The sequence below is a fragment of the Portunus trituberculatus genome, chromosome 24 (assembly GCF_017591435.1).
Source record: "Portunus trituberculatus isolate SZX2019 chromosome 24, ASM1759143v1, whole genome shotgun sequence".
Lineage (NCBI taxonomy): Eukaryota > Metazoa > Arthropoda > Malacostraca > Decapoda > Portunidae > Portunus > Portunus trituberculatus.
Window position 1 is genome coordinate 14,757,193 of NC_059278.1, and position 15,263 is coordinate 14,772,455.

Genomic DNA, 15,263 nt, shown 5'->3' on the forward strand with positions numbered 1-15,263 from the left:
TCACATAGTTGTAATTAATTCCTTTTACAACAGTGTTTATTTCAATTTCTTGCCAGAAAACAGAGCATTCTTAGTGCCACATTCAGAAGTGCTTCCCTCTCTCAAAGATGATAGAGACCTCTGAGTTTTTAAGAGTATTTCTCCTGTTGATAATCCAGAAAACTTAATGTTGTCACTAGAATTATACAGAAACATCCGTAAAAACCCATGTCACTTCAACTAGAGTCCTTTGAAAATAGTAAAGTGCAACATGGATGTGTCTCAGAATGTGTGTTTGCAATTGCATTTCTCACAGTATGTAGCTTCATTCCAAAAATATTAATTATTAATTGCATATAATAAGTGAACTGGATATTGATATGTGAATTTGATTGTAGGATAATAAGACAAAAATGGTGTTTACCCTAAATATGCACCTAATTACATCCAGTATGAATGTGTGCCTGACTCACCACATCACTGCCATCGAATCATTGGACTATGATTATGACAAAAGTTAGTTTATCACCAGATGGCCAGATGGTCAATTTCAGTCATAGAATCTTTGCAAGTCTTGCAATTCATCACTTGTTCCAGGTTGGAGACCAGCTGATGGAGATCAACGGGAGGTCAACCAAGGACATGACACACGCTGATGCCATTGAGCTGATCAAGCAGTGTGGAAGCAGTGTGTCCCTGCTGGTGAAGCGTGGTGGCAAGCTGCCCCAACACCTGGGTGAGTGCCTGGCCTGTCCAGTCATGGCATCTGGAACTGAAAGGAAATTTAACCTTTATTGAAAAATGAACAAAAATAAACAAAAAACTTACAAATGATGATAATTATGAATTGTTGGATAGTGATGTGGTTTTCTTGATGTGTTCATGTACCTAAATTAAATATGCCTATTATATATTTTCAGACACAATGAACCCCAACAGTCTGGGATCACCGGTTGGGCCGCCACCACCAGGAACCAACATCAGATCAACAGCCACACTGCCACCCCCATCCCCCAGCTCCCTAGGGCCCCCTTACCCTCCCCAAACCCTCTCAGGCCCCCAAGGTCCTCCCTATTACTCCCATGGGGGGTATAATGCCTTGCCCACTGCCTCTGCTGGCTATCCCCCTGTTTACCCCCACAATGGAGCAGTTAGAGGACCTCAGCCTCTCCACTCCTCCCCTGCTACACAGTACCCTCCCCCCCTCACCCCCAATGGTCCACTAAGTCAGTCTTCCCCTAGAGTGATGGCCAGCGACAATTACTACTGGAACCGCGTGCCAGACCACAGGCCAGCGTAAGGCGATGCAGTAGCGAGAACAGTGGATCAAAGACAACCATTTTTTGAGACAAACGTATGTGATCAGGCAGTGATAGTCACAAAAAACACTTAAGTTGTAAGGTTAAGTGTGGGGCTGAAGGTCCAGTGGGAGGCAGTGTGGACCACCAACCACCACCTCTGCTCAGTGCCTCCAGTGTTGGTAGGGGACCATATATACCTTCATGGCTACACCTCTATATTGATGGCTGTTCTATGTGATCTCCTCATCCATAATCCCTTGCTGTGTTGCCTAGTTGAAGTTTTCGTTATGAAAACTTTTAAATTAGGTGATGGTTTTGTAATCTGACTTCATTTTATGTTAATGTAGCTGTGTTAAATGAATTTGGTCCTTTTACTCAACAGGATCATGACCAAAGTGACCTTATTATACAAGACTAGGACCCGTGCTCAATGCATTTTTATGTCGATATTTATAATGTTAAACTCAAATTTTGGTATGTTTTACAGAGAGCATATGTCTGGATGCTGGTGGCCTTTGCCATTTTAATGCATGTGTACATACACTTAGTTGACATTGCTTAGTACCACATGAAGCAGTCTGTGCAGGGTTACAGTCTTGCTGTATAAAGATGTACATGGCAGTTCTCAATACCATGATAAAATAAAAGTAAACTGTAAGTATCCTGTATACATGTTGTGTTCATAGCTTGTCACATACACATACACACACACATATACACTGCCTTCTATCAAAATCCTACAAATGCCTTCATATGAAATGTAAGTATTTGGACAATTATAAGACTATTGTATGTATTCTAAAAAAGTTATATTATGTTAATTATCAGGGTTATCATGTTTCATGTTGTCCTGTGTATTATATACCTTGTTAATAATATTCATGACAAAATAAACTAGTTTTTCATTTACTTATAACTAGAGAGATAATGAGTGAGTAATGGAAGGTGCTGATAGATGATGATGAGTGCTGAAGGGATGAGAGTAAGCAAAAGCAATGGAAGGAAATGTTGAAAGAAATCAATATAACAAGTGATGAAGTAAGATGTCCTTCAACACTGCAACAGTGTTAGAAAAACAAAGATATACAAAGCAAAAGTAATACATTTTTCCTGAGGTGGCAGCTTGATGAATGATGAGTAATACAATAAGAAGCATACAGTGAAAACACACCAGAAACTTTGTGTAAAAGAACAAAACACCAGGTGGCTGACAAGGCTAATAGTGTGAATGACGTGTGTGAATTGATGCCTCTCTGCCTGGGACTGTTGGCCACATATACAGAAAAAAACAAACAATGAAGGCATTAAAAATGGAGGTTACAAAAGCATATATGAAGAAATAAGATTTTTAAACTAAAATGTATTTTTTCACTCACCTGTTTTTTCTAATTAGGCATACATGCTCTTGAGAAATTAACCCAGCCTGGAGTAAATCTCACAATTGCAATCACCTCCACTAGATGGCAGTGCAGCACTACGTCACCCACACACCACACCTCAGTTCCCATTCTGTTCAACGGCCAAGAGCGGGAAGGATGGGAGGGTTTGCTTTGAAGAAACAGGTAAATTAAAAATATTCTAATTTTAAAGAATTTCATGTAAAACCTGTTTCTTCTAATTAGGCAGATTCCCACATTTAGAGGAGGTGGGATCATGCATCAGTAGTGGAAGGTGATCAGGATGAAAGTCCACAGTATAAAAGAAAGGGCACTCACCATGTGAGGTGGTGATGTCTAGCAGGACAGATGGTGGTTGCAAGGTGTGAATGGTAGAGCCTCCCAGTAGACTATAAAGAAAGTGTCCACTGCAACAAGGTGAAAGGTCAACAAACGTGAGCCCAGAAACACAGAACAGAACAGTCAGGGCAAAACACTGCCAGCCACAACAAAGAGCTCCAAGGCAAAAACATCCATCCTCTGAATGTCCTTCAGGTAACTAGTCATCCGCAAACACTAACAGTGTCTTCCATCATGCAGCATCTAGGATGGCAGACATTGGCATTTCTCCACCATAAAGGCAGAAGTTGCTGAGCCCTAAATGTTATGGGTTTGGACACTGATCACTGGACAGCATTCACTAGGCAAAGGAGCATGAGCTTACTTGATAGTCTTCCAGAGGAAAAAAGAAAGTGCAGGCTTTGAGAGGGTCTGCTACAGTTCTGCAAAGACAGGAAAAAGCTGTCTGAGGTGAGGTTATGAACCAATTTGATGCCAGTACTACTTAAGGGCCCTAACTGTACATGGAAGCCTTTCCTCATCATTACATCCCACCACCATGGAGAACGACGTAAGTCTGAATTCCCTAGTAAACCCTTAAAACACAAAACAATATTCAATATTTTTTTCTTTATGTAAGAAGGAAAGCTAGCTAAGGGTAAAAAAGACCCACTTGGAATGCTAGTTCCCTTTAAGATTAAAATAAAATTAGCCAAATGTCTGGGACAAATGTCTTGAAACTTCCCTCTTAAAAGAAGTCAAGTCGTAGGAAGATGGAAATACAGAAGCAGGCAGGGAATTCCAGGGTTTACCAGAGAAAGGTATCAATGACAAGAGTACTGGTTAACTCTTGCATTAGAGAGGTCTAATGCTACTGGTTCAGGGAGTGCTGTAACTTACCATTAGCCAGCTGTGTCCCTACTGAATTTTTCTCTTTGTGTCTCACAACATGAGAGGGCAGTCACAGTCTGCTGTCTAAAGACAACTCTCTTCCTTCACACAAAACTACATGCATCTAACTACACATACATTCTTCACTAAATATTTAAAATTTGAAAAAAAAATGTGACTCCTATACCATCTGGCCATGGAGTCTCCTTCAAGCTACATCAACTTGTTTGAGGACTAGCACCTCAGTGGCACTTTTTTTTTTTTCCACAATTTTTGCAGGAGGAGGGGAGGCATGCAGTTAGCAGACTAAGCAAATAGAGGAAGCACAAGGGGAGTGAGGTGGAAGCAGTGAGCATGAGGTGAGGCTGCTGTAACAGGTCCTGTTGAAGTGGAAGGCTGCCAGACATGTTGCTGGTCATCTGTAAAAGCTCTGGGAACCATTCCTTCTGGTTTTATAAGGAGGGAGGTCCCTTGGGAGTCTTGAAGCTTGTTGAGGACTTTCCTGATGACCACGAATGAAGGGAAAGTGTATAGGTGCTGATGGCCCTAGTTATACAGGAAAGCATCTACTGCCATCACCATGGGATGCTTGAATGGCAAAATAAAAGTTAGAATCATGTAGTTGAGCCTGGTGGCAAACATGTCTATGAGTGGGCAACCCCTGAGTTTCCAGGAGTCACACACCTGGTGAAGTATCTATTTAGTGAGATGATGTTCAACCTGCAACTGAGAGAGTTGGCAACTACATTGGCAAAATCTTGGAGAAACTGGGTGAGGATGGTAGCAGAATTCTCACCTCATGATAGCCTGTGCCTTGGTATTGAAGGACAATGAGTGCATCCTGCCCTGGTTTGAAGAGATACAAAATAGCAGTTGTGTTGTCAGAGAAGACGGCAACAGTGCTTCCTCATAGCAAAGCCTTGAAGTGGCGCAGACCCGAGGTGAATCGCCCCGAGTTCCATGAGGTTAGGTGGAAGGCTTGTTCCATCAGGAACCAAACACGACTCACTGAGTGATGAAGCACCAAGGCACCCCAACCCTTGGAAGAAGAGTCTGTATAAAGACACGTCCAACAAAGCTGCGTGAAGTGACTGTCCTGCCAGGAGGTTGACATCGTCTGATCACCATAAAAGGTCCACATAGCTGTCCATGTCCCAAGGAACAGATTGGGTCTCATTCCGGGTCAGACTGGTCCACCCTTCGTCCAGCTGAAACTGCAGACTCCACATCTTGTGACAAGTTCCTGGAACAAAATGGACAAGTGAAGCCATATGGCCCAGCAGAACCAACTACTGTCTTAACATAAGTTGTCTGTTGTCCAGAAATACAACCAGAAGGAAGAAAAGGTTGTCTACAAGTGTCCATGTCGGAACCAAGGATTCTAGACCTTGTATATTTTTTTGGTCAGAGGTAGAGGAGCAGGGAGGACACAAGGGCTCAGTGTCGAAGCTAAAGGTGGAGCAACAGGGGTGGAAGCACTATGGACAGAAGCATGTGCCAAGGAGGAGGGAGGAGGACGTGTAGTCCGTGAGATCCAATCCCGAGCCTGAACTTGAGTGGGATGTTGTCTTTGCAACACTTGTGCCCAACACCGAAGTTACAGATGTGTCCTCACAATTGTCATGGTGGTGGAAGGTGTGTGCAACGTGGACGTGACCATGCCTGTCATGCACCATGGACATGGGGGAAGCATGCGTGAATGCATGGGTTACTAGCAGCCAGCATTCTGGCCACCTCAAGTTGGGATTGCTTAATCCGTCTAGGGACGTCCTTAGGAAGCGAGGGCAGAAGTGAGGCGGAAAGGGACATGGCCTGACCAACACTGTCCTGCCCTCAGTTGCCTCCCTCTGACCATCAACTCAGGGTGCCTCCATACCCAACTTGGTGCTGAGGAAGGAAGGAGGACTGGCAATAGCCTCCGCCATGCCTTTAGCTGAGGTCAGGAACAAATACTGAAGGAAGTAGCAGTAGAATGTGGTAAACATTGGACAATAAGTAGCAAGAGTCAGGTGGCAAAGATCTTACTGAGGGTGATATATGAAAGGCTGAGGATAAAAGTCAAAAGAAACAGTGGGCTGAGCACAGTTTGGATTTAGGAAAGGTAAAGGAACTAGTAACGCAATTTTTGTATTAAAACGATTATAGAGAGAGAAGCAAAAATACCTGTTTATGTGCTTTGTTGATTTTGAAAAAGTATTTGATATGGTATGTCATCAAGTACTGGTGGAGAGGTTGAGAAATTTGGATGTAGATACTGCTGATATAAGGATAATGACCAATAGAAAGAGTTAGCCAAAAGAAAGGGACAAATGTCTTTGAAACCTCCCTCTTAAATGAAGTCAAGTCATATCAAGTTGGAAATACAGAAGCAAGCAAGGAGTTTTAGAGTTTAACAGGAGAAAAGTATGAATGACAGAGTACTGTTAACTCTTTCATTAAAGTTGGACAGAACAGGGGTGAAAAGAAGAAGGCCTTGTGCAATGAGGCCAAAGGAGGAGGGAAGGCATGTTTAACGTTTAAACAACTCTATAACCTAGCCAGGTGGGGCTGTGCTTCGGCCGGCCCCCCCCCATTTCCCAGGTACTAACCGAACCCTATAACCTTACCTAACATTTAAACCCAATGCTATAACCTAGCCGGGACAAGTTGCGCCCCCCTCGGGCCCTCCCCTGGGTTATTAATTAAACCCTAAGCTGACTTCATTTTAACTTAAAAGAAAATGGGGATAAAAATTAACACCATGAATTGAAACATGGAAAAATCGAGACTTCTTATTAAATATAGTGAATAAAGCCCGAAATGTAGCAAAGCGTTTGCAATGCTGCTCGTCATTAACACAGCAACGCTCGGCGCCGCTGCACACACACACACACACACACACACTGACAAAAAATCTAATATTTAGTATTACTAACAATTTATAATAATAATCAATCTTCGTACTTACCAAAAACGAATTTACATTTGAAGTGCAGAGACGAGGTTGAAGGGTTGTAAAGAGCAGCACTGCTCTGAGAACTGCGCGAAATATTTTGTTGCCGTTTTTGTAGGCCATGATAAATACGTACTGGCCTTGCTATAAAGGTACCCAGCCAAATGCTTTCCTCTTCGTTCGTAAAGTGGGACCTTACTTTTAACCTCATGCCACAGACGTTCAATGGTATCCGTATTCATGTAATTTTTTTTTTTTTTTTTTATTATTATTATTATCAGGATATACAAAGTTCATGGAATGATTAAGTCAGCTGTTGATATCCACTGTTAGATAAACAGCATTTTTTTTTTTTTTTATGCAAGAGGGGAAGCTGGCCAAAGGCGACAAAAGATGATATATATATATATATATATATATATATATATATATATATATATATATATATATATATATATATATATATATATATATATATAAGACCCACTTGGAATACCATTTCACTTAAAGATTAAAACAGAATTAACCAAATGTCAGACAAATTCTTGAAACTTCTCTTACAAAAAGTCAAGTCGTAGGAAGACAAATACAGAAGCAGGCAGGGAATTCCAGATTTTACCAGAGAAAGGCATGAATGAAAGAATACTGGTTAAGTTTAACTCTTGCATTAGAGTTGGACAGAATAGGGGTGAGAGGATGAAGAAAGCCTTGTACAGCGAGGCTGCAGGACGGGAGGCATGCAGTTAGCAAGATCAGTAGAGCAGTTAGCATGAAAATAACGATAAAGGATAGTAAAAGATGCAACATTTCGGCGGTGAGAAAGAGGCTGAGGACAGTTTGAAGAGGGGAGTTGAGACGAAAAGCTTTTGATTCCATCCTATCTAATAAAACTGTGAGTAGAACCCTCCCCCCCTAATCATGCGAAGAGTACTCCATACAAGGACGGATAAGGCCCATGTGATAGATCCAGGTTAATGTTGAATGACTTAAATTAATTAATTTAGTTAATGATAACGTCTACGTGAATTTAATCAAAGTATTTTTAAAACAATTTCGATGAAAGAGCACTTCCTTTTCTTTCTTCCTCGGTGATTAACCTCTGTGCGTCTCTCTCTCTCTCTCTCATGTTCCGATCTTTGTTTATCTGTCTATGCTTATCTATTTATCTATCTGTCTATGTGTGTGTGTGTGTGTGTGTGTGTGTGTGTGTGTGTGTGTGTGTGTGTGTGTGTGTGTGTGTGTGTGTGTACAAGGAAGAAGAAAAATAAAGTACGTACATAGAGCGGGCACCATCCCGCCGGTGGCGTGGCAAGGCGTGCTACTCGGCGTTGTCATAGCTGCACCTGTAGCGGGCAGTTATGAGTGCATAGTTACTAGCCCTGCTTTGTCTCACCATAACTCACAGTAGCAATCCCAAGTGTTTTGTAAGTTTTCCAGGTGATTCGAAGGCTCGCTGTGTAGAAGGAGGTAGAGCTGGAAGGGAAGAGAAAATGTGGAAGGGACAGGGAAAGGAATTTTTGAGAGGTGAAAAAACCCATTTCGGCTGTATATCACGATATTTGCCCATTAACTCCTTCAATACTGGGATATTTTTTTTACCTTGAAATTTGTGTACGATTAGATTATTTTATTGACATTAAGAAGGGTCTACGGAGGTCAGAAGATTGATGGCCACTGTCTGCACTATTGTATTCCCCCCATATAAGTTTTTGAAGCTTTAAAAAACACCAAATAGTAAGCAGAATGAATAAAGAAACGTGTCATGATTCTGATGTGTCCCTTGAGTTCACATAACGCTTTAGATACAAACAAGGGTATGAAGGTTGCTTCATCTGCACATGTGTTTCGTTTCACTACGTAGGTACTCTGTCGATCTCATGGCATTTTTGCATATTCGTAAAATAAATAACGAATAAATGAAATCTGAGAACTTGATATTTTAGTATACAAATAGAAAATCTGAGAATAACTTGGTATTCTGAAGAGTAAATAGATCGTAAATTTATAGTAAATAAATAGATGCAAGGATGAAGACTACAATGAATAAGATCAATAACTATATCGGAAAAGTTATCAACCTGGAATACAATGATCTAAGATTCGTGCTTTCCATCTACAGTAATGAGCTAACTAATAAAGTTCCATGTTTTTAGATGTAACATTAAGACCAAAAGAAAACTAACCAAACATCACTGCAAATACATTAGGTAGGTGAGCATAATGTCTCCTTCTCTATAACCCACAACTTTACCATCATAATGTAGATAGAAATAATTGTTTCGCTGCATAACCTCCATCTGTAACACGCTATTTGAGAGGAAACGCTCTTACACACATAATTACGCAATTACATCATTACTTGGGGGAAAATAATGCTTCTCTTTATCGCTCTATCAAGGAACCTCACATTACGTAGATAAATATTACTTAGAAGGAAAAAAAGAATACATCCTTACAAATATCACTACGCAGTGAGAGAGAGAGAGAGAGAGAGAGAGAGAGAGAGAGAGAGAGAGAGAGAGAGAGAGAGAGAGAGAGAGAGAGAGAGAGAGAGAGAGAGAGAGAGAGAGAGAGAGAGAGAGAGAGAAGAGAGAGAGACAGAGAGAGAGAGAGAGAGAGAGAGAGAGAGAGAGAGAGAGAGAGAGAGAGAGAGAGAGAGAAGAGAGACAGAGAGAGAGAGAGAGAGAGAGAGAGAGAGAGAGAGAGAGAGAGAGAGAGAGAGAGAGAGAGAGAGAGAGAGAGAGAGAGAGAGAGAGAGAGAGAGAGATGTCCCCCCTCATTCCCACCCCCCGACACTAGGAAGCCAGGGAGATGGGTACTGGAGGGACAGGGAACCAATCACAACGCTTAATGCATTTATGGCGCGACAAACACCACCACGATCATTACAGGAAATAAAACAATCAACGTGACAATGAGCGAGGTAAATGAAAGCGCTGGTTCCTTTCAGATCATCGTAACAATTCCTCACGCTTCGCTGGGCTGCAGGAAACACGATGCTTAGAGACCCAAATCATCGCCTTTGAAGTGTTCTAAAATGGGTGACGGTGCTAGAAGTGTGGCAGTAGTGAACTAAAACTATCATCAACACTATCGAACTCAAAGCCTCATTATCATAAACTCTTTATCCACGCTGATCAAAACAGAGCGAGGGACGTGTGGACTGTGGAGAGCAAAGGGAAGAAATGTGGGAGATGGAGAGGAGGAGTGTCAGGATTCGAAAACAGAGAATGAGGCAATATCGGGACTTTAGAATAGAAAACTAGGCTAATCTACCTTCTCTCTTCACTTCTACTTGCTTAATTAATTTCCTTACCTTCCTTAATTTCCTTCCTTCACAATCTTCTCAAGTCTCAAGAATATACTCGTGCGCTCCTTATCTACACACACTACCTACCTATCTATCTCTCCTGTACACTCTTGCACACACTTGTCTATCACCTCAATGCAGTCCACACTACCCCTTCCCTTCCCAAAACCCGAACAAGAACATACACATTCCTTATCTGCCACTCCTTTACACTTCTACACACATTAATCAACCATCTCTGTTCCTCTGTATTTTTATAAACACTGGACTGAAAGAAGAAAAACACAGCCACAAAGAAACAAAAGGTGAAAGTGAAAGATCAAAACAGAAAATATAACGCATAATTTAAGACGAACGAAAACTTAGGGAGCCGAAGTCAAGGTATATCCCACGAACACTACTGGACTGTACCCTCCTACACAACACGTCCACTAACACACCCAGCCACCTTCACGTCCCTTCAACGGCCAAACCAGGGAACACGACAAGAGCAGAAGAGAAATCGCCATTGGTACCCTCTCCCTGTCTTCCCGTCTTCCGCTCTCCTGCCTTCCTGTCCCTGCATCCCAGACCTCGCCTTGCTTGCAGCCCTCGAAATAATAGTTGATGGTATCGCCAGTTCCCGTGACACTTTAATTAACGTAATAATTTTAGGTTACTTGGTTTCGTTAGCAATAAAAGTTGGCAGTTTTTGGAAAATGAAAAAAAAAACGAAAGAAAAAAAAAAGATGTGTAGTGAATTTACCTGCATTCTACACTTGTACTAAATTCTAAAAGCGTGTAGTAGTACGTTGTTGCTAATATAGTCTGGCAGTTTTAGCATATTAGAAAAAAAAAATAGTTTTCCTACCGTCGGGTTTTCATCAGGATTTTCTGCACCTCGATTTTTAACAGTCAAGGCTGCGTTGGAGGTTACTGGGGACGTTTAAGCAGTTCTAGCGAGGCTCTACTTGAAGATAGTTTAATGGATATGGTTTTATCATTGAAAAAAAAAAAAAAAAACGAACTTGCCTAATCACTTCTATAACCCTTGAATACCATCCCCATGAGAGCTTAGACTTAGAACCATCAAAATAAGGGCTTTCCATTTCAAAACACGAGATAACATTATTCCAGTCATATGTCCTCCACCACGCGTTGCTGGAGACACGCTGACTGTAAGCTCGACGCGTACGTAACAGACACGAGGCGTTTCAAAAGTTTTAAGTCTGTGTTGCAATTTCAGGATAAAGTGACGGTGGCGGTGGTGGTGGTGATGGCGGTGGTAGTGGCGAGGACACTGGCATTTGCATGATACTCAGACATGTGTCATTTGAAGTCGAGGAGGAGGAGGAGGAGGAGGAGGAGGACAAAGACTTCAAGAGTTGTCATCCTCCCTCCTACTCATCTCTCTTCCATTACACGGGATATTGCTATGAATGTAACGTGGTTTGTCAGAGTAACATTAAATTACTACTGGGTCGGTCTCTCTCTCTCTCTCTCTCTCTCTCTCTCTCTCTCTCTCTCTCTCTCTCTCTCTCTCTCTCTCTCTCTCTCTCATTACCACTATCTACCACGACTCGCCATCTTCTATACATTTTTTTCTTATTTCTTCAGATACACTGCGCATTACCTGTCTACCCCACCCCCCCAATCACCATCCACTACCTCCTCCCCATTTCCTGTCCACCTCACAACACCGCCATTCCATCAGTCTCACCACCACCTTGCTACATCACCACAACGCCAAAAATCGCTAACAACTTCATAATTCCACCTTCACTCTCCACTTTTTATGTGATTCTAGGTTCCTTCGTTCCTCCTAAGCCTTGTACCTTCGCTGGAGACAAACAGAGGGAGACACAGTAAGAGAGAAACCGCCAACACGTGTAACCCTCCCTTCCTACACTCACATAGACACATCCTCGGTAATTCTACTCAGCGTCTTTCCTTCTTTCACCACTCCCAGCTTCCCCAACGTTCTCCCAGTCACCTCCTAAGATCACTACCATGCTAACACTACCTCCTGCCTCTTTACCTGTTCCTCATAGGTTTCCTGAAGGCTCCGTAGGTCTTCTTCCGGGGAACTTCCAGTTTTGCACGCACTTAAGGAATGACAAGGAGGGAACGTGGGGCGAACAGCGGATTCTGGTGTGTCACTCGCACTAATGAAACAGTGGATTGCTTCAAGTGCGGGTTTGAATTAGGGTGAGCAGTTCAGTTTTCATGTGATGTTTTAGTGATTTTTTTTTTACTTTTTATCTTTTTGTTTTCGTTTTTGCGTGTGAAATGTGAAGGGTGAGACACGATGGTTCTTCCCTATATTGCAGTTAAGTAATGGCAGGTAAAAGGATGTCTTGAAGGGCTAACTAGCGGATAAGGTAATGAACTTGAGAGAGAGAGAGAGAGAGAGAGAGAGAGAGAGAGAGAGAGAGAGAGAGAGAGATTGGGTTGCACATTATAAACTTCAAAACACACACACACACACACACACACACACACACACACACACACACACACACACACCATCATCATCATCTGCTTTCTATTACCTCTAATCATAACTTTCGTCTTCTTTTCAGAGAACCGTGTCATCAATAATCTCTTCTTTCCACTGTAATAATCTTAACATTTCTCATTAACCATCAAAATAATTAACCTTCTTCCTCTTCGTCCACTATTATCATTATCATTATTATTATCATTGTTATTATCTTGTTTCTTTACAGGTTTATACAGATACTGGAAGCCTTTCATTCTTTTTTCTTTTTTTCTTTTCTTTTCTTTCTTTCTTCCTTTTTTTTTTTTTTTTGACAAGTTAATCTCTTCAGTACCATGACACGTTTTCATATTCATTTTGCTAATTATATGGTGATTTTTATACAGCTCCAGAAAAACTTTTGTGAGGATTAGAATAATGAAAACTCTGTGCATTAATCTTCTGACGTCCATAAACCCTTCTAATGTAAATAAAATCGTCTAATCACACCCAAAAACCTATGATAACAATGCGTTCCAGTACTGAAGGGGTTAAAAGGTGTATGACTTCAAAATTCAACCTAAGCCATCTTCCTCATTTTCATTAACTATCATTATTATCATTCCTATTATTATTATTTTTATTCTCAGAGGTTTATATAGATACAAGAAGTCTTTTTTTTACATGTTAAAGGGCGTATGATTTAAAAACTTAGCCCATTTTCTTCATCTTCGTCACGTAAGATTTCCCGTTTACTTCAATGCCTGACATCACTAACTCAGCAGCTGCGTGACGGAAAAACTGTCTTGAATATGCAAATCTCGCATTCCTCGCTTCGATCCCTTCTAGATTAGCGGTCTTCTCTTTCCCTCTCTCCTCCTCCTCCTCCTCCTCCTCCTCGTCGTCCTTCTTAGTTATTATTCGCCTCCTTCTCTTCCTCTCTTCGATATGAATTTTCTCAATCCCCTCCTCTCATTCTTCTTCTTCTTCTTCTTCTTCTTCTTCTTCTTCTTCTTCCACCTGATTGTTATTCTCACCTGTGCATGTTCAGTTCATTAACTTCTCTTGCTCTACACTCAGTTCTTTTCCTTGATACTATGCTCTCTCTCTCTCTCTCTCTCTCTCTCTCTCTCTCTCTCTCTCTCTCTCTCTCTCTCTCTCTCTCTCTCTCTCTCTCTCTCTCTCTCTCTCTCTCTCTCTCTCTCTCTCTCTCTCTCTCTCTCTCTCTCTCTCTCTCTATCGCCTTCGCATTCACGCCTCTCCCTCTTGCATTCCATATCTTCTCTCACTCTTTTACACTTCACATATTCTCTCCATCCTTTCCTTCCCACGACTCTCTCTCTCTCTCTCTCTCTCTCTCTCTCTCTCTCTCTCTCTCTCTCTCTCTCTCTCTCTCTCTCACACACATACACACACGCCCGGTAGCTCAGTGGTTAGAGCACTGGCTTCACAAGCCAGAGGACCGGGGTTCGATTTCCCGGCCGGGTGGAGATATTTGGGCGTGTCTCCTTTCACGTGTAGGTGCTGTTCACCTAGCAGTGAGTAGGTACGGGATGTAAATCGAGGAGTTGTGACCTTGTTGTCCCGGTGTGTGGTGTGTGCCTGGTCTCAGGCCTATCCGAAGATCGGAAATAATGAGCTCTGAGCTCGTTCCGTAGGGTAACGTCTGGCTGTCTCGTCAGAGACTGCAGCAGATCAAACAGTGAAACACACACACTCACTCCCCCCCCCTCTCTCTCTCTCTCTCGCATCCAAATTTCACGGTTTTCCTAAATCCCCTTCTCTCTCTCTCTCTCTCTCTCTCTCTCTCTCTCTCTCTCTCTCTCTCTCTATTTCCTCTCCCTCCCTCTCACTTTAGTAGGAAAGAGGGAGGGAGAGAGGCAGAAGCAGAGGGAAAAGGGGAGAGAGAGAGAGAGAGAGAGAGAGAGAGAGAGAGAGAGAGAGAGAGAGAGAGAGAAAAAAAATAAATATATGTATGTATCACATTTCCCAAGGCTGATGAGGTTTCTGCGAAGAGCGACCTTTTAAATCAATCTCTCTCTCTCTCTCTCTCTCTCTCTCTCTCTCTCTCTCTCTCTCTGAAATGGCTTAAATTCTTCCATCCAAAATAAAAAAAAAAACACAAATCAAACAATCTTTTCTTGCATTCCAGTCAGTGTGATGCGAGGAAGGGGAGAGAGGGGAGAGAGGAAAAGAGGGGAGAAGGGAGAGTGGGGAGAGATGGGAGAGGAAGCTGAGAGAAAAGTGGAGGAAGAGAGGATGGGAAGAGATGGACTATGATAGGAAAGGGGAGGAGGACAAACGAATGGAAAAAGATTAAATGAATGAAAATAAGAGAAGAGGAAGAGGAAAAGGAACATGAAAAAAAAAAATAAAGGAAAAAATAATAAGGAAAGAAGAGGAGGAGGAAGAGGACGGAAAGAGGAATAGGAGAATGAATTAGGAAAAAAAGGAATAAAGGTAAAGGGATAGAAGAAAAAAAGAAGGAAAATAGAGAAAAGGAAGGAAAATAAAGAAGAATGAAATGAAAGGAAGAAAGGAAGCATAAAATCATAGAACAACAACATGAAGGGGAAAAAGAACTATAGAAAGGAAGAGATGGAAAAGAATGAAGGAAAGAGAACAAGAGGAAAGGAATAGAAAACGATAAAGGAGTGGAAGAGAGAAAAAAACAATA

At 41.8% G+C, this 15,263-nt stretch overlaps 1 protein-coding gene and 1 long non-coding RNA gene across 2 annotated transcripts in view; one reads left to right on the plus strand and one right to left on the minus strand.

Moving 5' to 3' along the window:
- Positions 1-2,174, plus strand: part of LOC123508284 — a 36,983-nt gene extending 34,809 nt beyond the window's left edge. Inside the window, 2 exon segments of the mRNA XM_045261867.1 lie at positions 577-715; positions 900-2,174. Of these exon segments, the coding sequence (XP_045117802.1) occupies positions 577-715; positions 900-1,279 (519 nt within the window). The 3' untranslated portion in view covers positions 1,280-2,174.
- Positions 632-12,225, minus strand: LOC123508285. Its single transcript, XR_006675903.1, has 4 exons — positions 12,146-12,225; positions 2,996-3,438; positions 2,657-2,789; positions 632-751 (listed from the first exon to the last, which is right to left on the minus strand). It is a non-coding gene; the product is annotated as an uncharacterized LOC123508285 (long non-coding RNA).
- Between the last annotated feature and the right edge of the window lie 3,038 nt (positions 12,226-15,263).